Below are 25,536 nucleotides of genomic sequence, written 5' to 3'. Positions count from 1 at the left end.
TCACTTTATGGTTGTATGGGGGGACCCCATATATGGTGGGGTAGGGGGTGGGGGAACCACTAGACCCAGTAACTGGGGCGCTGTACTCCTTTTTTTCGAATTTTGACATCGGTAACCCTTACTTTTAGTGGATAGGTACGACCGATAATGTCATAATTCGAAAAAAGGAGTACTGAGCGCCCCAGTTACTTGGTCTAGGATAATTATAGGAAGGCACTAAAAACAAACCTCTACAGCGGTTCGGAACTTTTTGTGTGCTCTCGGAACATTCCGGCACGGTTCGCGACGATCCCCCACGCAGCAGGTTTGGGGAGTTGTTACATAAGAGTGGACTAACCACTAGGACCTGGTTGTTAATGATTCCATGTCTAAAAGATGCAAGTACTGCTTCAGACCTCTTTATTTAAGTACATTTGTAGCAGCAGGTTTGGGGAGTTGTCACATAAGAGTGGACTAACCACTGGGACCTGGTTGTTTATATTTTCATGTTTAAAAGATGCAAGCACTGCTTCAGACCTCTTTATTCAAGTACATTTGTAGCAGCAGGTTTGGGGAGTTGTTACATAAGAGTGGACTAACCACTGGGACCTGGTTGTTAATATTTTCATGTTTAAAAGATGCAAGCATATGCAAAATGACGTCATAAGGTCATTCTCGCTTGGGTATTCCCCGATCCGAACCGCTGTGGAGTTTAGTATTTAGTGCCTTCCATAATTATAGGTATTTAAATCCAGTTGTCCTGAATAGGGGTTGCAAGTATGGTCCCAAGTCTTAGGCCCTTTTCGAATCTACGACTTCGCAATTGGCTTCGGCTCCATTACCTCCTCTGAAGCCCTGATCATGTACACAAAGCACGAGCAATTTGGCAAAACAACCACCAGGCCAAGCTAGCATGAGCCGCCAAAAGCCAAAGCCGTGGTTTCGAAAAGGGCCTCAGTGCTCTAGATCGATTAACGTTGAGGGCAGGCTTTAAGCTATGGGCGGGGCTCACGCACGGCGAAGGAGTGCACTGCAATATAAAAACATATGATACACGTTGCTGAAAAAAACTATTGTCGTCGTGTGGCTAGCTACTTTTATTTTTTCCAAACTACAGCAGGGACCAACATCGGGATCCCAACATCGGACAATATCAACAATTACTAGTAAGTACGAAGTATTTACAAGGATTTAACAATCAACCAAAAGCTGTTACGAAATGGAAAAATAATATAAAAGTAGCCTAAATTCAATTATTTTTTATAAAAAACCGTCGTTTTATTTACAAAAAGAACAATGAATGGGATTGTGAAGTTTTCTAAAAAAAATCTTGGACAAAACAGTGGCAGTGCACAAATATTTTGTAGACAATAAGCATATAAAATCAGTGAATCAACGGTTCACATATGAATTGTCTAGGCCCAAATAAAGACCTTATTTATGATCTGCCTAGTCATTGCCATCACACAGTCAGTAGGCTAGTATTTTATTGGTCGTAAAAACAATAACATTTTCCATACAGCGGGATGGGAGGGGCGGGGCTGGGTGGGGAGGGGTCAGAGATCGGTCACTTTGTCTTCGTCTTGAGATGGCTGGCAATCTCCTGAACAATCTGATCTGGGAACTTTTGAGGACAATGTGAAATTGGTTTGCATATAAAAAGAAGCAACAATGATACAAATAAATGCTGGTGGAAAACGCCATGGGTATGTTGTCTTAAACTTAAGGCAGTGGACACTATTGGTAATTCTCAAAATAATTATTAGAATAAAACCTCTCTTGGTGATGAGTAAAGGGGAGAGGTTGATGGTATAAAACATTGTGAGAAACGGCACCCTCTGAAGTGCCATATAGTTTTCGAGAGAGAAGTAATTTTCCACGAATTTGATTTCGAGACCTCGTCCTCAGATTTAGAACTTGAGGTCTCGAAATCAACCATCTAAACGCACACAACTTCGGTGTGACAAGGGTGTTTTTTCTTTCATTATTATCTCGCAAGTTCGATGACCAATTGAGCTCAAATTTTCACAGGTTTGTTATTTTATGCATATGTTGAGATACACCAACTGTGAAGGCTAGTCTTTGACTTACCAATAGTGTCCACTGCCTTTAATCCAATCCAATGGCATGAATGGTCATGAATAATAATGATTAATTTATGGATGTATGTAGTGCATAAAAACTATACCTGTAAAAAAACTGTACTCACTGGAGACTGGCTAGAGTAAGTTTGACCAAAATAGAGAACAGATTTCTTTATCAGGCTTGTGTGTTAGTACACAGCGATTAAGTTCACTTTAGCCAGGTTCATACTTCCTACGAATGTGAATTGCGATGCGAATGTTGACGTCAAAATTCGCAACAAATAATTAGCAGCAGTTGAGTTTATGCTCTGAAACTCTCTTATGCAAATATCGCAGCAAAAACATAGTTGTGACGTCAAATCCACGTCACATTCACATTGCATTCGCATTCGCCGGAAGTATAAATCGGGCTTAAAGAGGCATACATAACAAAAGAAATAGAAAGTTAGTATGAATGCTGATCCCAGACCTAGTAAGATATTTTTTGTACCAGTGCCAAAAGGCAATTTTAATATGTTAATTTGCTAAATTGACTGATAAGTCGCCCTCAGGTGGTGATGTCATCCCCAAGTGACCTGTTCCACAAGCAGGGCACTTGGGCTGACCCGGGTGAGCCCCTGGAATGCCGTCAAAGCTATTTGAACATACCGGGGGCAGACCGGAGTCGACCCATGGAAGCTAATCAAACGCACCCTTCAAGTGCATGTGTGTACATTTTATCTAACCTGAACCTGTATTTGTTTGTGCAGACAGAGGACCCAAGAACTCCGAGACTATCAACTATTTCCATCAAGGATGCACCTTGACATAGGAGGTGCAGATGGCGAACAATGATTGTGTGACCCTGGTGCCCTTTGTCCATCAGGTCGGGGGTCATACAGCCATGATGAAATATGACGACGCAACTGTCTGCAAGCCTGTTCAACCAGCTGAGCTTCAGTTTTACAAAACGCTTTCACCGGAGTTGGCCAAATTCACCCCAGGGTTTAAAGGTAATTCTGTTATAGAAACGATACACCATGGAAACTGACACCCTCTTTTGGAAAGGTCCATTCTAGGTCATAAATGCAGGCACTAGAATTTCATCTTTGAAACGGCAAGAAGTTTTAATTTTGCAATCGCACTTCCATTGGTAAATCTTAATAAGGAAACTTTTGAAGGAGCACCAAGGCCAGACTTGGGGTAGACTTCACAAAGAGTTAAGACTAGTCTTATCTCGAGTTACCCGTCCTAAATTAGGAAGAACCATGTTTTTTATATCTCCAAGGACTATTCCTATTTCCTAACTCTTTGTGAAATCGCCTCCAGGGGCAACATAGGCTTTGGTCTCCGTGGCCTGCGTGTGCAATGTAATTCTGGGCCTGCCTGCATTGAGGTTCAACTTGCTGTGAGTTTTGCAACTGGGAAAAACTATAAATGAAATTCCTGGTTTGATACTAATCTACATCTACATGTATAGGCATGGAGGTACTTGCCTTGATGCCCCTAGAAATGTACAGTACATATCCCTTAAAGAGGTGCCCTTAACAAAACGGTAAAATGCCTTGTACTTTACATTTGACATTTGAGGGGGAAAAATTATAAAAATTGTGATTATATTGCCTGACATGTTATGTCTATTAAAGCCTAGACAATGTGTACTATGTATGTGAGCCTTTGGAAGGACCAATAAATAAAATACCGGGGGTCGATTTCACAAAGAGTTAGGACTAGTCTTATCTCTAGTTAGGACAAGTTGCTTGTCCTAACTTAGGACTAGCCATACGTTTATATTTCCTAGGACTAGTCCTAAGTAACTTTTTGTGAAATCGACCCCTAGTTTGATACAAAATGGAAAATTGCCCTGCCCTTTACAGTGGAGCGATTTTTTAGGCATACTATTTTGATGTATTTTATTTTAGGGGTTGTACATGTCTCTATACAAGAGGAGGACGACGGGTCAATGAGCTTAAGAGCTTACCCACGTACTTGTAGAATGCACCGCCAGCCTACAGGTTCTCTCCCAAACCCGAGTGTTGAAAATGAGGGTCGGGGGTCTTCTACATGTAATCCAAAGGTTCATCGATCGCCGAAGTGGAAACATCCCCAAAGGTATAAAACAAAACTTCATGCATTGTGACATAGTTCTTTACTTGTCGAAAATCTTACCTGCGTTAAAGCCTAGGTGACTAGTGCGACTTATGTCGTAGTCGCGACCATTGATTGCTTAGTCCAGTTGCGACTAAATTTTTTAAACTACTAGGTTAATTGTGCCGCCACGACTACTACAAAACATCACGAGTACTACAAAATAGTTGCCACTACCTGTTTGGTGAACCAATTATGTCACCCAAGATTATTCATGACAACACAATTTACTTAGGCAGCACAATCAGACATCACTTCCAACAATCCTTTTAGCATGATTTTTACTATATATCGCCTGCTATAAACATTTGCAGCCATAAATCTCATGTATGAGAAATTTGTCCCGTTTAGTGTTTGAGCCGCGACTAGTCCAGTAGTAAACTCCACTTTTTGCCCAGGGGGTCTGCTTGCATTTAATAAATAATTAATGTATTTTGCTTTAATGGGTTTAGATTGGAAGGAGTCGACTCAGAGGTAGTATTTGCGGACCATTCCGGGAGTAAGATGACTCAAATAAACCCTTGGGGACACCATCTCTATCAGCGACAGTTAGACAGGATGCACAGGGACAATGGAACTGGCAAACTTCATGGTATTGCATTCTTTTATTTTGTAAAAGTAAAGTCTGTGCCGAGCCAATATGGTTTCCTTGGCATTAAAATACAGAGGATATTTCTATTTCCCCAGATGCCAGTCCGTCACAGGTTACTCCCCGGCTTTCACCAGTACTCATTTGCACTCCTGATCGAGAGAAGCAATTGTGATCAAGTAGTGCCTTGCTCAAGGATACAAGTGGCCTGACTGAGCATGCCAGGATTCGAACCCACATTCTGTAAATTACAGAACTTAAGTCCAACGCCCTCAACCACTCGGTCGGCCATGACACCCCAAGTTTTTACATGAATTCATAAATGCCTCAAAGACTTTAGGCAGTCCTATTGGTTGAAAGGTTGTCACATGACCATGTTTTCCTGGTAACAGCTGATTAAGACGTAGCTCGAGCAGTTTAAGACCAGGGCTTGATTTCATAAAGACTGTAACCACAAAATCATGCTAAGCACAGACAAGTCCTGCTTAGCAGCAACAGGTTACCAGCCAACATTCCATTAAATTTATACTGTTGCCACCTGGTACCCCACTCATTTCTAGCTCTGTAAGCAAAAGTGCTGAGCACGATTCAATGCAAGGGGCAGGGCTTTGGACTTCGCTCTTGAAGGGGCACATTAATTTTCCTCTGGTCAGGGGCACCGCTATGAGGAAAATGTAAGTAAGTTTGTACCGGAACCTTGAACAGGGCACCACAGCAGTTGCTGTTGGTCCCCTGGGTTATTTGGAGACCTGGGCCCAATTTCATAGAGCACACAAACTTGCTTAGCATGAAATTTCTTCCTTGATAAAAACAGGCTTACCAACCAAATTTCTATTTGTTGCATATTGCTTGTCACTGGTATTCAGCTGTTGTTTGCTTATCCTGACAATCACGTGGAAATTTGGTTGGTAATCCTGTTTTTATCAATGTCGAAATTTCATGCTAAGCAAATTGTTGTGCTTAGCAGCTCTATGAAATTGGGCCCTGGAGTATTATATAATAGGAAAACCGGTCTTGTGGCTGGCCAAGCGGCTGGTAATGTACCTGCCCTTTGCCACCAGCCACCAACTACATCACTTCTGACAGCCCTTGAATTTTTCTTTTTATGCAGTCATATTGACCGTACTTTAATTATTAAATCTTCACCCCCCAACTTCAGAGTTTATTCTTCTTGAGAATCTGACGTGGCAGTTCCAATCCCCATGCATACTGGACGTTAAACTTGGCACGAGGACGTACCACAAGGACCACTCAGAAGCCAAGCGCAAGCTTCACATTGACCGCGATGCTGCAACGACCACAGCCACGCTAGGTCTCAGAATATGTGGAATGCAAGTAAGAAATTATCCAATGCTATCACTGCAGATTGTCAAATCAAACTGAGCCGTTGAAGAAAGTAATATTGTCCAAATAGGGAGACCACAGCAGAATTGACACTCACCATTCTTTGTTTTTTTCTTCATGACATGACCATCTAATTTGATGAAATGTTCACAGTGTAAAGTGTTGTGTGATGTGTTAAAGGAACACGTTGCCTTGGATCGGTCGAGTTGGTCTTTGAAAAGCGTTTGTAACCGTTTGTTGTAAAATGCATATGATTAGAAAGATATTTTAAAAGTAGAATATAATGATCCACACAAGTATCACTCGAAACTGCGTGGTTTTCCTTTTATCTCGTCGACAAACACGGTCGGCCATTTATGGGAGTCACATTTTTGACTCCCATAAATGGCAGACCGTACTAGTTTGCAAAGTAAAGGGAAAACCACGTAATTTCGAGGCAAATGTGTGTGGATCATTGTGTTCTGCTTTGAAAACATCTTTCCAACCATATGCATTTTATAACAAACGGTTACAAACACTTTTCAAAGACCAACTCGACCGATCCAAGGCAATGTGTTCCTTTAATACTAGTGGCGTGTTGTGTTGAGCAATTAAGACCACCTAACTTAAGCTCTGGTGTGGTGTTTCTGATCAACAAAGTTTGGGTACAAGGTACTTAAGGCGCTGAGTATATACAAACTTTCAGAAAGATAGGTTATTGCATTGATGAATTCTGAGACTCAATTCTTAAGCACCTTTAGGTTTACAGGGTGCTACGGCGCATACAGCAGCCACAGCCAGGAAGACCAGGGCGAACCCCTTCTCTTTTCAATAAGTGCACTTGGTTCTTTTACATGCTTTACACAACACATGGGACCAATGGTTAAGTATCTTGCTTAAGGACACAAGTGTCACGGCTGGGGATTCGAACCCACACTCTGCTGATCAGAAACATCAGAGTTTGAATTCGGTGATCTTATCATGAAGAGAAGGGGTTTCGCCCTGGAGTATTTGCAGTGAGTAAATCTTCAATCATGAAGGCTGCACTCAAAATGAAGAAAAAGAAGAAAAGTTTAAAGTTTCATATTGGTGCCTGCCTAACGAACAGTGATGTAGACCAGCCCCCCTTTAGCTAATGTTGTAGTTAGTAAAAATAATTTTCGTAATAATTTTCACCCATGAACTCATGAATCGTGCTGTGTCTCAGACTCGGACCAGGGCCCAATTTCATAGAGCTGCTAAGCACAAAAATTTGCTTAGCATGAAATATCTTCATGAAAAAGGATTACCAACCAAATTTCCATCAGTTGCATATCGCTTGTTACTGGTGTTCATCTGTTTGCTTAATCCTGAAAAAACACTTTGAAATTTGGTTGGTAATTTTGTTTTTATCAAGACAAAATATTTGTGCTTTAGCAGCTCTATTACATTGGGCCCAGATAACTCATGACTTCAACTCTGACCTGATCTAGGAACTTGATTAAATTATATAGGTCACTGGTTCACATATTTTGTATTTTGTTCTGAATCAGGTTTATCAACCAAACAGAGGCATCTACAAGTGCCGCAACAAATACGACGGTCGTCGCCTTTCAAAAGACGGATTGCAGAGGGCACTTTCAGATTACCTCTGCGACAACGAACGGGTGAGGACTGAGTTAATCCCCTCATTTGTTGAGAAATTGAACACTCTCATACAAGTCATCTCAACAGTCAAGACCCACACCTTCCTCAGTAGCTCTCTGCTGTTGATCTATGAAGGGGACCAGACTGTAGAACCTTCCCCTAAAGGCTGCACTAGAGACGTATCAGCGGCGGCAGTCGATTTGCGCATTATTGATTTCGGCAACACAGAGCAGGATTCCGAGAGTTTCGACAGCGATCAAGAATGCAACAGAGGATGTGTTTATGGACTGCAGAATCTTGTGAGAATCATGGGCAATATCGAAGGTGCAAATAGCTCAAGTTAAGAAGAAATGTGACACTGTTTCAGTTGCTTTTATTTTCAGGTTTATGTATGTACGGGCTTATAATACTAGTTTTTATTGTAGGTTATTTTAAAGGCAGTTTGTTGACTTTTTAACAGTATATTCGTTAGTGTCACGGTAATAGAACGACTACTCGTCCGAACTCGAGATAGGATTAATCCTAGCGTTTCGTGAAATCTGTTGCTGGCCTGGATACACCATATTTGCTGAATGAGTGTATTATAGATCATGTGGGTTTATTCTGGAAGGTACTTTGAAATAATCCTTCCCACAATAACACAAGCTAAAGAATCAGGGCCAAATTTCATGGCTCTGCTTACCTTAAGCACAGAGTCGGCGCTTACAGAAGCAGGGAATTCTGTGCTTACGGCAAACATATTTCTTGGGTTAGCGGTGAATTTTTGCTTCTGTGCATGCATACTCCGCGTTAGGCATTCTATGCTTACAAGGCTTACATTCTATGCTTACAAGGCTAGCGCAGACGTTTGGCGCTTGCTCGTAAGCAGGGAATCGTGATCGTAAGTGCAGAATTTGGCGGTAACCAGAGCCATGAAATTTGGCCCTGTTCTTACTATGATGGTACCATCGGTGCTCTCCTATTACCAATGCTCCCCTGCCATGCTGTTTTTTTATCAGAAATGATAAATAAAATAGATATTTTGTATATTGGCCAGAAGCTGCGTGTATAGGTTCTGTTTCGCACATATCAGCCTGCTACACTAGCTGGTGAATTGGGAAAAACACTGTTGTAGTCTTTTGGTATGTAGAAATGTCTTTTTTCGCCTTCAAAATTTCGCCTTCAATGTTCAAAATATTGCAATTTTTCCACTACAAATTGCGGTTTGGTATTTCCATGAATTCCAACACGTTTACCTTCGTGGTTTAAGACATGTTACCGTAGGGAAGCAATACACTTTTTCTATTGTAGCATAGGCACTGTAATTCTTTTTATTTTACTATACAACAATTCTGCGTAACACTTTCATATTTTGCATACATTATTTGATATTTTCTTAGTATTACTACTGGTTTTTGTATCAACTTTGTTGATTTCCATCTGGATTTTATTTTAAACAAGACATTTCTCAAGGATATGGTTATATTTATAAAAGGCTGTCTTGCGGGTTTTGTTTTGTTTCTTTTTTTTAGTGATAATTTTCTTTAGTAACACAGTGAAAAATATATCTCTATGATATTTATGATAATTATTCGTTTAATGTATTTTGCCTAAAAATTATGCATTAAATGAACACATGACGACCACTCCAAACGGACTCTAATTGGTCAAATTAAAATAAGGTCATTGGATAATAGATCTCTTTGATGTCAAACAATGTAAAAGTGCGCCCTCGCCTGTTGTGTGGCACACAAAACAACTCTCAGCCAATGGCAGGCATTCATTGAACTCCAGTGAGGGCGCTGTTTCGGTTGTGATGTCCAGTTTAATGACGCCTGGCCAGCTACGTGTACATTGAAAGGAAACCGACAACGGATATCTATGGACTCTTTCAAATTGAACACAAACCAAGTGTTCCCGAAGATAAAGTAAAGTGTTCCCCCACAAGAACGCTTCGAGCAGCCCGAGCCATTCCAGTTGATTACCCCACCAGCTTTTGAAAGCGTTCCAGAACGCCGTGAAACCTGTGGCTTCATTTTGTTCCCAAAATCATTTGGTACCGTCTGTCATTTTCCTCCTCATTGTTAAAAAACAAACACATAAACAGTATCCGTCCATTTGGAAGTTCTAGTGTACGTTGTCACTAATGCTCACAAAAAGGCGGGAAAAAGCAGACGATAAAAAAGTGCTGAAAATAGCCCAAAACTGCCAAGGGGAAAAATAATAGTATGGTTCCTTTCAAAGAAACGGAGATGAGAGCGAGACTCCGCATTGTGCCGTAGAGGGAACCAAACATCAATTATTCATGCTGTCGTGTACTGTGACCGTGTGACCGTGTGCGAATTCTCCATGGTTTTGAGCTCATTTGGACTGATATTACACGGAATATTTTTAGGTATGTATAATGAACGAGTTATTTAGCAAAAAAACCAACAGTCTCGAGTATGTTATTCAAGGATTTTTACTGTAGTATTTATACAGAAGCTCAAAATGTAAATATGGTGTACTCTATATTTTTGTATTCCGTTGTTGGATTCATTGAGCAGACAGCGATAGTGTTTCACAGTATTGAATTTTTGCATAGCTTATACAACATTCAACAGAATCGTTACAAGTTAACAAAACTTTGTTTGTATATCTTGACAGGAAACATTTCCTTATTCTTAGAATGAGATACATGTATTCCTTTCGGTTAAAGTGAGTGAACAAGAAGTTGAAGTGATGGATTGACAGAATACGGAAATCTTCAAAATTTTAATGATCATGCTAACTAGCATGGTTGCACCAATGACAATGCACCAACATGAGCCTGTGTTCAAATTTTCTGGAAAATTAATCACTAGTAACGGTCGTGCCCCTTTGTGTGATCTGAAATTTACTGAGATTTTAAACATTAAATTAATGCCACTGCAGGGCTGTATGCTTCGGTTTTGAAAGGGCAAGGGCACCAAGGCATTTTCTTCTTGGTAAAGGGCACCAAGGCATTGACCAGGGGACACGGAGGCAATCGCCTTCGTTGCCTCTGTGAAGTATCTGGCCTGCCACTGGACACGTTTGGTAATAACTACAATCATAGCATAAAAACTTACTTGGTAACAAGCAATGGAGAGCTGTTGATAGTAATTGAGTATTAAACATTGGTAAAAAACTATTCCCTCTGAATTGAAGAAGCATAGTTTTTGAGACGAAGTAATTTCTCACTTCAATATTTGAATAGTAGAAAAACTTCAAGCCTGAAGCCTCTCTCGGGTATCTTGTAACAAACTTTGTGCAACAAGGTTGTTTTCTTTCCTTTTTTCTTGCAACTCCGATGACTAATTGAGCCAGAATTTGCTTAGATTTGTTATTTTATGCACATGTTGGGATACAGCAGGTGAGAATACTAGTCTTTACCAAACGTTTTCAGTGCCTTATACACATCCCTGTTTGTAATTTGTCTTTGAATTTTACACATTTTGTTGCCAGAAATGCATAATTTTCACCTATTTAAAAATATTTGATTTCTTTATTTTTCATTCTTGAAATTGTTTTTCATGATCTCTTGTGTGTTTGTTGGGTTTTAGTTATATTTTTCCTTTAAGTTTATAATTCTAAGACCATTCTCTTTGGCCAGTTTTGTATCAGGCCATTGACATCCAATTCAAGTTGACTTATAATCTTTTTAAAGGAACACGTTGCCTTGGATCGGTCTAGTTGGTCTTTGAAAAGCGCTATGTAACCGTTTGTTATAAAATCGGTATGGTTAGAAAGATGTTGTAAAAGTAGAGTACAATGATCTACACAAATGTGCCTTGAAATTGCGTGGTTTTCGTTTTACCTCGTTGACAAACACGGTCGGCCATTTATGGGGGTCAAAAATTTGACTCCCATAAATGGCCGACCGTGTTAGTTCGCGACGTAAAATGAAAACCGTGCAATTTTGAGTGATACTTGTGTGGATCATTTAAAACGTCTTTCTAACCATATGCATTTCATGACAAATGGTTTCAAACGCTTTTCATAGACCAACTCGTCCGATCCAAGGCAACGTGTTCCTTTAATACTGGCATGACAGCACTTTCGTGTGTGCTGTGTATGACAAATCTGTGTCATTTGCCGGTGCGGCCATAGAGCTATACAGGTGTGACTCAAGTCAAGTTGGAGCTACCAAAATTGTGACAGATATCTAATCTGAGTCCTGGGCCCAATTTCATGCTTAAGCAGAAAATGTTGCTTTAGCAGCTGTCTGCTTAGCAGAAATGAGCAGGATGCCAGTCTCAAATTGTACATGTGTCATGGTAGTGTGGCTGGTAAACTTACTCTGGTACAAGCATGATTTTGTTGTGCTTTTTTTTAGCTAACTATAAAAATGTGCTTTTAAAACAGCTCTATGAAATTTGACCCTGATGTCCATTTCACAAAGCGCTTAGGTTCATTTAAGATGAGCTGACGTGATATTATTTACCACACTGATTTGAATTGTGACATCACACTCTGCTTAGCAATTAAGATTGATTTGCAGTTAGCTCTAGTGTGATTGAACCCTGTGCCCAATTTCTTAAAGCTGCGTAAGCACAAAAGTAGTGCGCAACAAAGTTATGCTTACCAGAAAATAAGGTTACCAGCCAAAGTACCATGTCACATGCACCCTGGTATCCTGCTTTTCCTTTTAAGCATGAAATTGTTCAGCAATATTTTCTGCTTAAGCAGCTCTATAACTGGGCCCAATTCATAGGGCTTCTTATTGCTCAAAAGTAGTTAAGCACAGCAAAATTATGCTTACAAGAATGTGATTTCTAGCCAAAATGGCACTCCTTCTCTACAATCTATGACCGGTATCCTGCTTAGAATATGCTTAGCGGAAATATTTGTAGGCAAATTTTACTGCTTTAGCAGCTCTTTGAAATTAAACTGTGACTTTTTGGCTTGTATGCGTTGATATCAAACATGTTTATTTATGTATCTTGTTTATTTTTAATTTACTATTTACTAAATATATAACTTATATACAAAATATTTCATTTTATTAAGAGGAAGGAGACTGGACAGCAACTCAATATTTTCTCAAGGCAAGTGATGCACATGTGCTGTAAGTAGAGCTAGTTATTCTGTTTGTTCAAAGTAATTATTTCTTAAACAGGGCCCAATTTCATGGCTCTGCTTACTGCAATTCCCTGCTTCCTGTACAAGCGTCAAATTTCTGTGCAAGCTGTGTAAAGTGAATACTGTCTTGTAACACAGAGTAATGAAATTGGGCCCAGCCAGGTATGGGAGGCATGATGGCAGATAATCCACTTTGTGGTGGACACAGTTATTTTTAGTACAATAATATTCGCTGCTTGCATGCACGGATATGTGTACAATAAAACGAGCTGAAACTGTCGCAGATTTGTTTACATGGACACAAATGTGTAGTATTTGTTATTATTTTCCTTAAAGGGGCTGTGTCATCATGATCAAAGCAGGCCTTTGGCTGTATGATGAACTCTCACTCACCCATTTACTCCCTCTGTCTTGCTTGTCATACCTCTGGAGAATGCGTATGCACATGTCCTTTAACTTGGAGAAATGAAGAAATCCATACAGCCTCTGGCCTTGATCATGAGGACACCACAGCCGTTTTAAGTGAGCTGCTGCACTAGCTTTAAAGAATAGTACAACTTCAGTTACTGTATATTTATTGCTGTAATTTTCTACAGGAGTTTCCAAGAAGGTAGAAATAAAATCTAGAACGCATCCAATGAAATCGAACACATCGGGATGAAAAAACCAGTGATGTAGTACTCGTAGTAGGTACTCGAGCACACTACTCGAGTACTACTCGAGTATAAACTGTAGTAGTTATGTGTACACTACAGTCAAGTAGTACTCAAGAGTCTCGGGTACAGTAGTGAGTACTGTACTGGATTACTTCTCAAGTGTACTCAAGTACTACTCCAGTACTGGAGTACTTCAGTACTTCTCGACTGTACTCGAGTACTTCTTGAGTACTTCTCGAGTACTACTCGAGCACTACTCGAGTGTACTGGAGTACTTTTTGACTGTACTTGAGTACTTCTCAAGTACTGCTTGAGTACTACTCGAGTACTACTTGAGTGTACTGTAATACTTCTCGAGTGTATTTGAGTACTTCTTGGGACTTCTCAAGTACGACTCTGGTACTACTCGACAGGCTGCTACTCGAGTGGTGTGGAGTACTTCTCAAGTGTACTCGATAATTTCTTGAGACTTCACAAGTACTACTCGAGTGAACTTAAGTACTTCTCAAGTGTACTCTAGTACTTCTCGAGTACTGCTCAAGTAGTACTCAAGTGTATTAAGTACTAGTATAGTAATGTTTGATGGTTAGCAAACTGGAAACTCAACTGTAAAGTATCCTGTGCCTGTATTTGATACTTGTCTGAAAATGTACTTAGAAATTATGAATGATTTTTATAGTAGTACATAATGAAATTGGATATATATTTTTCTTGGAATTATGCACTGATCTTTTTCTTTAGATGAAACATATTTGATAATAATAAAGATATTCTGAGATATCACTAATAAAAAAATTAAAACAATTCCCAGAGTGTAATAGTTTACAATAATAGGATAGTTCAATATGAGTTCCTTGAATGTTCCAACCAAGTATGGGACGAATGATTGTTAGGATTCCGTTGTCACACAGAACTTTGTCCTAGGAGATTCTGTCCCCAATAACAACTGGAAAAAAATTATTTGCTGCAGGAGGATGGTTCAAAAGAGGGCGCTGTCGGAAAAAGTGTTTTGATAGTTTATTTTTTGGCTCTTTTTGGTAATTGTGATGAGATTAATGGATTGGATGGGGCTTATTTTCACTTGTGTAGTGCTCTGGAATGTCCTACTCTTTAAAAAAGAGTATAGTCTCTGAATTTTTACTGCACACTATTGGTAATTACTTAAAATAAATAGGGTTGCCTTCAGAGAGAACCAATCATCTATACTATTAAAAGCGTAACCCGCGCCATCTTGGATTGAAAATTAGAAGGTCCAGTGGCATGGCATCCTTGTGGAATCCAACACGGCTGTATCGTTACAGACGTCGGGTTGCAAGTCTACAAAACCCTGAACCGAACTCCCTCTTACGAGTTGTCTGATTGGCTGGAGTCACGAGCAGTATCTCCTTACATGTGTGGTTGTCTGGTTGTGATATGGGCCACCTGTTGGTCGAAGGGGGAAGCCGTAGGCTGCGCGCAGAGTCACCTCTGTGGTTGTCTGGTTTTGATATGGGCCACCTGTTGGTCTAGGGGCAGGGGGGAAGCTGTAGGCTGCACACAGAGCCACCTCTTTAGGTTTGAAGTGGGTGGCAACCTCGGACTCCCATTAACATTCCAGAGTGACTCATTGATGTTTCGCAGAGGGGTAAATGGCATTGTGTATATACCATTTTGTACAGGGGGTTTAATTTCGTGTTAAATAAAAAACATTAGGCTTTAATACATGCATCTGTTACATATGTGTTTATTACAATTAAGTCACTCATGTAGGCCTACCCAACTTTCCAGCATTTTTTAAACGCATCAAACAGCAACCCATTGTTGTGGAACTTTATTTGTTCCATTTAACTCTGCACCATTAGTGGTACAGTCCATATTTATGTCGTCCCCCACACACAGAACGTGTGTGGGTACCACTTTCATACAAGCCGTTTTAGTCGGATTTCTCCTGTGCTATTAGCAGCGGTGATTATTGTTGAGGGGGGAGACCTGACTTAGACCACTCAAATCCGTGTAACTGGATTATACCAAATGTGCTCAACACAATAAAATAAGTGTGTCATTGTAGCAGTGTAAGTGCTATATTTTTAGTCGACAAAGCATTATTACCCTTACAGTCACCTTAGCTGGGAAATACTCAGTGCAGTGGATAAAATTGACACAATGACAAAAGCCGATTGAATTAAAACTATGCGTAAATGAGGCGATACTTAATCCACATTACGGATAATGCGTTGGCCCGCTCGATCAACACTAAAATATTACGAAATACCCTACATATCATGCCAAGTACCATCAATGCCAAGTATACCCATCCCCAATATTCAAGCTCAATTCCAGAAACGAACACCAATTCCTTGAGTTGGAGAACGCAAGAGAGAAGGTGAGGAGGGGAGGCGACGCGTCGCGACGTTTCACAACTAAGTTGTGCACGCTCAACAATTAATTTTTATCAAAATACAACATTAATGACAAATTTCCATACCGATTATAAATACAATTTCTAATCCAATCCTACGAAATGATTATTACCTGTAAGAATACCTCCCTTGCCCCCACATTACCTTTTACAACATTTGTATACTAGAATCCTCCTCATCTAGTGGGGTGCGGCGCGAAGCGCGGCATCCCGCTAGTACGTATTATTTCCATTTGACTGTGTCTGTGACACTCATTGAGTGTGCGTTGTACTGTTGTGTTGACATTTTTAGCCTTAAATATAACGGTCTGCCCCGCAGATAAATATAACGGTCTGCCCCGCTAAAACAATCTGTCTTAGCGTGTTTTTGCAAACAACTTGCAACAGCTGCTTACAACAAAGTTGTATATTTAATTAAGCCAGGACAAGGCCAATGAAAACTACTGATGCGCGCGTTAGGGGTGGAGCGATGTGCATGCTGGTCTAAGCTAGACATGCACCTTATTCAACAGTAAGTGTTAGCGCAATGGGTATTTGCAAAAGGTATGTGTAACAGCCACAACGGTGCTAAGGTGCGGAGTATTTCACAATTTAGCAAACTAATTGGGCGGCCATATTGGGCGTTTACCATGAATTTGCATTGTGACGTCATTTTTTATTTATTTTCGTGCGGTAAGAAAGCACTGGAAGGTTAGCAAGCCTTTTCGCGTGATACGGTTAGCAGCGAAATGGAAATCGCAGAGTAAGCACAAAATCGGCCGCTAAGCAGATAATTGGTTCTGAAATAAATAACTTTATTCAAAGAAGAGTATACTCTCTGTTTTCGATGTGACACAAAGTTCCAAATACACTCGAGCGTTTGAAATCTATCAAAGGCCTACGTGTATGGGTCATTTGTATAAAGCCATTATACACTTTCGGTACAGAAAAAAAAAATGTTCTCAGATTTACAAATAATTTACAGGGTTTACAGAAGGTAATGGTGAAAAACTTCTCTTGAAATATTAGTCCATGAAATACTTTACTTTTTGAGAAAACAGTAAAACAATATCAATTCTCGATAGCGAGAATTAAGGATTTATTTTAAACACATGTCATGACACGGCGAAACGTGCGGAAACAAGAGTGGGTTATGCCGTTGTTTTCTCCCGACTCCGATGACCGGTTGAGCCTAAATTTTCACAGGTTTGTTATTTTATATATTATGTGTGATACACGAAGTGTGGGACTCGGACAATACTGTTTACCGACAGTGTATAACGGCTTTAACAGAAAAATACCTCGCACAACGGCATGCATGACTGCGATAATGATATATCGGCTATTCAGAACAGTACCCAAAATTGCTTGAACCGAAACCACCGACACACCACAATCTGTTTGGAATCCATTGAATGGTTCCACTATCCCTTGAATTTCACCGATTATAGTGGTGGCGCCCATAAAAGCTTTTGTTCTGTCATGTGGCGGTTAACGCATGCACCTTGAGTAACTCTGTGAGAGTTCATGTTTCCATAAAAGCCACAAGCAGAAAATGATCATGGCGACAGTGTCCCTTTAAATAGTGCTTTACAATTTTCTGCTATTAAAGGCAGTGGACACTATTGGTAATTGTCAAAGACTAGCCTTCATAGTTGGTGTATCTCAACATATACATAAAATAACAAACCTGTGAAAATTTGAGCTCAATCGGTCATCGAACATGCGAGATATGAATGAAAGAAAAAACACCCTTGTCACACGAAGGTGTGTGCGTTTAGATGGTTGATTTCGAGACCTCCAAGTTCTAAATCTGAGGTCTCGAAATCAAATTCATGGAAAATTACTTCTTTCTCGGAAACTATGACACTTCAGAGGGTGCCGTTTCTCACAATGTTTTATACAATCAACCTCTCCCTATTACTTGTCACCAAGAAAGGTGTTATGCTAATAATTATTTGAGTAATTACCAATAGTGTCCACTGCCTTTAAAGCAGAACTTGAGCAAGCTACCAGTCACTGTGACATGGTGGTTTGGCTGCTCTTATTCAGGTAGCATAGTTTGTCCGTACCTTATAGAAAATATTGTTACGTGATTAGATGATTTTTACTTCAGCAATATCTTAATTTGAAAATGAAGTATGTCCCTGAACATCAGTTCTGGAGTACTGCGACCATTGGTCCTTACGCTTTTTAACCAGGGCCCAATTTCATAGAGCTGCTTAGCACACAAGTTTGCTTAGCATGAAATTATGCCTCAATTAAAACAGGATTACCAACCAAATGTCCTCAAATGGAAATCTGGTTGGTAATCTTGTTTTTATCAAGGAAGAAATTTCATGCTAAGCAAATTTGTGTGCTAAACAGCTCTATGCAATATTGGTAATGACTCAAAATAGTTATTGGTATAAAAACTTACTTGGTAACGAGCAATGCTGTATAGTATATCAAATCGTGAGAAACGGCTTCTTCTGAAGTATGGTATAGTTTTTGAGACAGAGAAATTCCCTCTCACTTCAGATGAAGTCTTTTATACATCTGAAAGCACACAAAGTAATACAACAAAATTGTTTTTTCTTGCATTTTTTTCTTAAAAATTCGATGACCAATTGAGCCCAAAATTTCACAGGTTTGTTATTTTTTGCATATGTTGGGATACACTAAGTGTGAATACTTGCCTTTAACAATATAATTATTCACAACGATGTCCAGTCAATGGAAACTACTGATTTTGGTTGGAGACCATTCATCTTAAATATCTGATTCATTTGATGGTCAGACCAACTTTGATCTTCTTTGTTAACTATATAAATTTGAGGTGTATGGGTACTTTTTTTTACCTTGATTTTGAATGGTCCCTTTCACAGCTAGTCACGCAAGCCCAGTGACAACTATAGTATGAAAACTACTCTGAACCATTACGAGCGACGGATAACCATGACCGCAAGGTTAATATTTTAAAGTAACAACAAACTGATTTCTAAATGCTTTACAAATCATCCTAATGCTTTATGAAGTTATGGGTTAAAAATCAAGCAATTAATCAAGTATTTTTGACGATCATCTGTACGGGATAGCCACACCAGGCGTTTGTACAGTAGCTGACAGATGCAGATGTATTTTTTATATTGTTCTATGTGTCAATCAAAATAATGTTATAATAGATGTTAAATTTGCCTCGGGGATAAAGAATATTCATTTTGTTTTTTATACTCGGTACTTTCTCGAGTTGTTTAAACAAATCACATGTATACTCAGATGGGATTCGAACCCAAGCCCTTTGCAAAGTCATACCAAACAAATAATGTTAGTAATTATTTATCGATGTTTTGAATCATAACCTGTTTTTGGTCATAAGTAAATAGAATGTCTTCGTTAGTTGCAATCAACTGATATCCATCACCATTAAAGGCCTTGCAAGAGATGCAATCCATGAAGTAAAGTCCATCTTTGGAGTCCAAATGCTGGAGAAAAAATGTCAGTAGAGCTGTTAAAATACAAGCTACACCAATCATACAGATGGCACAGGCAGATTCAAATAGAAACGGGGCTACGAGTGGTCCAATGAGGAATGCAGCACCCCAACCAAAGTTCACGAGGGAGAACACAAAGCCGTATGCTTCAGGATATCGCACCACAGCGATCATAGAACACATGGTGATTAATATCAGACGAGATGCTTGTAAACCGAAGAAAAACACAGCCAAGTAAGTTGATGCTGCGATGAGAGATGGGGAGAATTTAACAAGCACCAAGGGTAGTCCTGCTATGCAAAGAGACACAAAGCAGAGTATCCACGTCAAGTTTTTGCTGAAGGTGCCGAGGGCATAGGTGCAGCATACGGTGCTCACTACAACAGAGCATCCACATAGTCCAAGTATGTGCGCCGTCGATACTGTACCTTCTCCAAACATAAACTGAACCCAAATTTCAAGGGAAGGTTCGAGTGACGTTTGTCCTAGACTAACTACCAAGATACCGAATACGACAATCAACACTTGGACATCGAAAAGGGCTCGCCATCGCACAGAACGTTGATTCTTCGTGTCGACTTGTCTTCCTGCAACCTCAGACCTAGTCTCATCCTTGTGGAAATTTTCAGTTCGAAATGTCAACAGCACGCCCGCAATGAGTATTACATCAACAGGCAGGAATAAGAGGAAAACTTCGCTGCCGAGATACCGGAAGATCTCGCCTACGAATAAGCCCGCGAATAAACTGAAAGACAACTTACACATTGCCACTCCAATTACTATCGTGCACTCCAGTGATACTTCGTCATAGACGTCTCGAATCCTAGCCATGGCCATGGTTTGGGTGCACGCGCTCATCACACCCTGCAAACAACGGTTAGTCATTAGAATAAATGGAGTAAAAGGTGCAAGTCCGTAGAGAAGACATTTGAATGTAGAACAAAGCAAACCGAAGAGAACTACTGCATCGAGTCCCCACCGGTCAGCAACTAAACCGGCAATCGGTGAGAATAATACCTCCAACAATCCCGTGGACACGAACATGGCGGCTAAGGCGAATGATGCAGCTGAACCTTTTGGTATTTCACCGATAGTGGCGTTACTGCTCTGCTGATGTTGCCACTGCACTTCGGTAAGAAGAGGCACCACTGCGCCATGCAAACAGCTTTCCAAATATAGACAACCAATACTTGTGGAAACTCTCAACCACTTCTCAGAATTTCCTCCGTAAAAATACATTGCTGTGCAGACCTTTTTTCACTCTGCGTTCCTCGTAGACTAAAGCGCCCAGTAGAACAAAGCGTTTCAAAGCAACCAATATGTCTGCTACCACACGAACCACATTTCCACAACTCATTCGTTACGCATCACGGTATTCGAAACACTCGGTGTTGCGACCTACCTAATACAGCGGCAAATAAATCAAAGAGTTTCAAAACTATCAATATAGGTCGATACACAAGCAACTATTCGTGCACTCGGTTGAGTATAGCTGTTTCGACCTACCGTATGGTGAACGTAAGCGCAGAGTTTGGTGGCCGTTAAAAGTTCAGTGAAATCCCCTCGTTCTAGATCAGACATCAAACCACCTAACAAATACAAGGATTTTATCCTTAAGTAGTTTGTCACATGACAATGGACTCTGAAAATACTGCATTGAACTCAAGAAACCAACAAATCAAACAATCCTGAGTCAAATATTAGTCCTTTTTTTGTGTGCATTTATTCACCTTGTTAATCGAACTTTTTGAGATAAACATTTCAACTGAACAATTGACTAGTAAATAGCCTTGCTCAAGGCAGTCGAATTATTCACTCCGAAAAAAGACCGCTGTATAAAAACCCACCCGTATTCACTGTGCGTAAAACCCGCCCGTATTCACTGTGCGTAACATCGCACGACACGATGCCCCCGTACACTATCCGCATGCGGAGGCCGTCAGGCCGACAGCCTTGTAGATCTGTGTTGAAGCCACTGACCTCATTACTATAATAAGCGAAGAGTTCCCACGGTCAGCTCATTACCATAATGCCCGCGAAAGACGAGACATGTTTACCTCACACACCACCACCACGGATGCATGATAGGGTCCAAAGGTCGTGATAAGGGAAGTGCGTGATTGGACGTCAAAATGAATAATTCATTTGCCTCACATCCTGTGTTGTCTGATAGGTCTGACGAACGATATACATATTCATGAGCTGCATACTAGCATATCCTCGAGCCCCCCCAATTTCGTCCACTAGTGGAATTTTTTCAATACAACACATTAAAACGGGAAGATACAGATCCGACAAGGCTGTCGGCCTGACGGCCTCCGCATGCGGTTAGTGGTGTACGAGTGCGATGACTTGTGTGAACAGTATTCGTGCGATGTGACAGTGTACGAGTGCGATGACTTGTGTGAACAGTATTCGTGCGATGTGACAGTGTGTATACGGGTTGGTCATTCGGTGTGATCGCACACACCATGCACAGGGTATACGGCGGGTGGGTTTACAGCTGCGTCTTTTCGGAGCGAATAATGCGACTGCCTTGAGCATAGCCTTGATCAAGGCGCTACAGCCAGCCGCGATCTGCAAAATCCCAGTCCCCATCACTGAATTCCACCAGCGCACCCCCATACATAACACAGTGCATATAATACGTGTACAGCGTATGTACACATACGTACTGTGCATGTACATGTACTATCTGTATACGGTACACTTACGGTACACTTACGGTACATGGGTACTTCCCAAGTAGCGCTTTGATGGTTTTGTATCTGCCAAAATTGAGGGCGGAGCTCATTATGCTAATGTTTACTAACAACCCGTTCTCATTGGTTGTTGGTTGACCTATAAACTCTCGCTGCGATGTCAATCACAACGTTGATCTGCAAGCACTCGCACACATGTGCTCGTCGACGTAATTGTAAACAAGCCGTGGCTGTGTATAGTAAAGTTGCAATAATGGCGGCGGGCGAGGGAGAAATCCCTACTAGTAAAACAAAACTGTAAGTCGCTGGAAATCAGTGGTGTGTAATTTGCAACACAACTACAGAAACTTTCAACAAAATATAACAACCGCGTTTAATGCATCAATCATGGGTTTAGAAATAGAAGGAAGAAAATTAGACCATGTGAAATGTGTTTGACAAAGGTTAAAAAGGTATCCAGGTGTCATGGGTTTCCGGCAAGATGGCTACTTGGTAAGAATTCTTAGGTGTTGGGCATATGACAGTACAACACACCCCATCCCCTTGAAGCACAAACACAGCCCGGATGGGATAAGAAACCCAGCTGTTTATTTTGTCCTAATGTAGACATATATTATTCATTACGTTTCTCGCAGTAAATCAAAGTTGGAGATCGAAAATATGTGTTGTCGAAAACATACCAGACGGTAGAAGATGGCGTGTGGCTGAACAACAACTACAAGTAAAGTTCAATTTCATAAACTAACTCTTGCCATACTACTAGTACTACACTACAACGTTACACTTATAGTACAGCAGCTTCCAATTCAGGGACAAATCTACCAGCTACGTTGTAATTATGATGCTAGTCCTCGTGTTATAATGAAACGCAAGACAACGGAAGTTGTTCAAAGTTGTTCAACACCATTTTTAATACCGACCAGGCGAGTCTTAATTGTCCGGCTCACCCGTCCAGCAGCGCATTCAGACCCCCTTACAATCATAGCTAATATACACCACGCTACCGACACTGCTATAAAAAGCACGTAGTACAGTACATGTACATACAGCTAGCGTACAGCCATGATTGCTAGCAGTAATACGTCATTCTCAATCGCGCCTGTGATTGGCCAATGTTTAGAATGACACGCCCACATCATGAATACCCTTTTATCGGAATTCCGATAAAGCTTTACAAACCCATCAAGGCTGGTTTGAGCCACGTGTATGAGGTTGAAAGTACAAAGACACGACCGTACTCACGACTACGCTATACTGTTCTCGCTGTACAATGTATGGTAATGTACACTTGTGTATGCACTGCATGCGTGTGCCGCGAACCGGGCCGGGGAACAGTACGTCAACAGCCTTGATGAAGGCTACCTTGAGCAAGGCTAACTAGTAAAAGGAGATGGTGATATAGTAAGACTGTCGCAGAGTGGACCCTTGCGCCACTCTACTCGGACTAATATCATACATAAAACACAGACACAAGAATGGAACACAGTGACACCAGATTAGAAATAATAAAGAAACTACAATTTAATAGAAGTACCCCACAATAATTCAGCTTTAACAATCTTCCAGTTTTGCACCTTTACATTCTCCACAGCTTAGGGCAATCCGTACAATATGAATTTCATGCATAAGTAAATAAGTTTACATTCAGACTTTAATACAATGAAAGTTCCCCTAAATAAATAAAAAAACATCAGAAAGGCGACATAGAGTTTGTAGAACGGCTGATTAAGTCTCGAGAATAAGTTTGCTCAGAGGAGTGGACCCCCGTCCCCTTGTTACCATCGGTAGCCCCACGTAAGTCTTCCCGCTGAAGGTTGACCACGCCCCAGAGGACCGTTCAGACCAAGTGTGGTTTAGTGTCACGGGAACTCCTGTAAATGTTACATTAGGAAGCCCTTTACTACAAACAATTCTATTTAAACCCGGTAAAGCTACGCCTTCACAAATTTCACAATGGCCATACCCAAAAGATCAATTGAACAACAGCAATAGAATCCTTTAGGCAAACAATAATCAACTCTTTAGGCAAAAAATAGTCAATGGCTGCAAGCATTTTAGAACAAGGGACATTTAGTGAATAACCCATGGCTTGATTAAATCCCAGTTAAATTAGTTTAAAGTTACTCAAAATGCCTTTGGCTTCGACACCGCTTATCCTTGGGTCCGAGATTCCCGGGAGGATTTGCGTTGCTGATGGGCCTTAAAACACCCGCCGGACCCCTACCCGTGCTAGACGGGTCGACACGACACAGCCTCAACGCTGGCCTAGCTGTCCGCTGGTTCACACCCAAACAGTTCCCTTCTCAGCACCCGCAACGCAAATCTCAACCACAATATAAAATTCCTTTGGTTTTATAGTGCACTCTACGAAACCCATTACAAAAGCAGCCCAAATGCATGACGGGACATTCCAACCATAGCGATTCAAACAATTATTGCCCCTCCCATGTTATGCCTATAACAATGCACATTAACTATAAGCCATTTAAAGAAGTAATTTTCCCACATACAGTTACAAAGACCACTCATCTTACATACCGCCCTCTATTGACGAGTAATAATTATATAATGGAACAAAAGCAGAGCATTAGTTTGTTTTTTGTGTCAGCCTATTCTCCAGTAGTCAGTAATGGGGAGAGGTTGATGGTATAAAACATTGTGAGAAACGGCTCCCTCTGAAGTGCCATAGTTTCCGAGAAAGAAGTAATTTTCCACGAATTTGATTTCGAGACCTCAGATTTAGAACTTGATGTCTCGGAGTCAACCATCTAAACGCACAACTTCGTGTAACAAGGGTTGTTTTTATTTCATTATTATCTCGCAACTTTGATGACCGATTGAGCTCAAATTTTCACAGGTTTGTTATTTTATGCGTATGTTGAGATACACCAACTGTGAAGGCTAGTCTTTGACAATTATCAATAGTGTCCATTGCCTTTAAGGCAAGTTTGTCTGGAGCAGCCTGACACAGAAAGGGGAGCCACACAGAAAGAGTGCAGCGTAGGGTGTACTTTCACCGTGGGGTGACATTGCCGATTATATTCTTTCCACAGTCGATTGAACAGTTTTGTTGTAAAAAAAACCACAATAAGAGGTATTTCGGGCTGTTGGCCCGAACACCTAACAAAAAAGTAACCCAATTTGGGCTATATCGACCCAGACGTGACTTGATTTCAAGTCTGAGATTGCGGTTATTATATCTGCGTCAGCCACAAAGAACGCCCCACCCACAGACTACCTATATCACGCGCCCCATCCAACTCGTGATCGTAGGATAACGTTGACGGCCTTAGACTTTCGTACTACACTGCAGTACCTGTACAGAGAAAGAGTCCTATAATAAGGGCCAGCAGGTAGACCGAAAGCCTCGATCGCAGACTTGGAACCAATATTAGGCGAAGTCAATCGCCACAAAGGGCCCGTTGCCACCTACAATTCACAGTCCGTAGGATGTACGTATAGGCATTGGTATAATCCACTAGGAGCCTGGGGCCTTATTGATGAAGCCTTTTCTTCTATAAGCCTTATAGTAAGCACTT

General features: G+C 40.7%; 2 protein-coding genes across 2 annotated transcripts; one reads left to right on the top strand and one right to left on the bottom strand.

The window, feature by feature from the left end:
• Nucleotides 1-1,011: 1,011 nt before the first annotated feature.
• LOC139948851 (inositol hexakisphosphate kinase 3-like) lies at nucleotides 1,012-14,173 on the top strand. Its single transcript, XM_071947198.1, has 6 exons — nucleotides 1,012-1,145; nucleotides 2,813-3,055; nucleotides 3,965-4,154; nucleotides 4,643-4,782; nucleotides 5,939-6,114; nucleotides 7,635-14,173. Exons 2-6 carry the CDS (start codon nucleotides 2,884-2,886, stop codon nucleotides 8,070-8,072), a joined length of 1,116 nt encoding a protein of 371 aa, XP_071803299.1. The 5' UTR covers nucleotides 1,012-1,145; nucleotides 2,813-2,883; the 3' UTR covers nucleotides 8,073-14,173.
• A 4,963-nt stretch (nucleotides 14,174-19,136) lies between these two features.
• Nucleotides 19,137-20,546, bottom strand: LOC139949132 (vesicular acetylcholine transporter-like). Its single transcript, XM_071947539.1, has one exon. It carries the CDS (start codon nucleotides 20,532-20,534, stop codon nucleotides 19,137-19,139), a length of 1,398 nt encoding a protein of 465 aa, XP_071803640.1. The 5' UTR covers nucleotides 20,535-20,546.
• Between the last annotated feature and the right edge of the window lie 4,990 nt (nucleotides 20,547-25,536).

Source organism: Asterias amurensis, chromosome 16, assembly GCF_032118995.1.
Source record: "Asterias amurensis chromosome 16, ASM3211899v1".
NCBI classification, from domain to species: Eukaryota; Metazoa; Echinodermata; class Asteroidea; order Forcipulatida; family Asteriidae; genus Asterias; species Asterias amurensis.
Note: the sequence above shows the minus strand (reverse complement) of the source record. Positions and strands in the feature narration are given on the sequence as shown.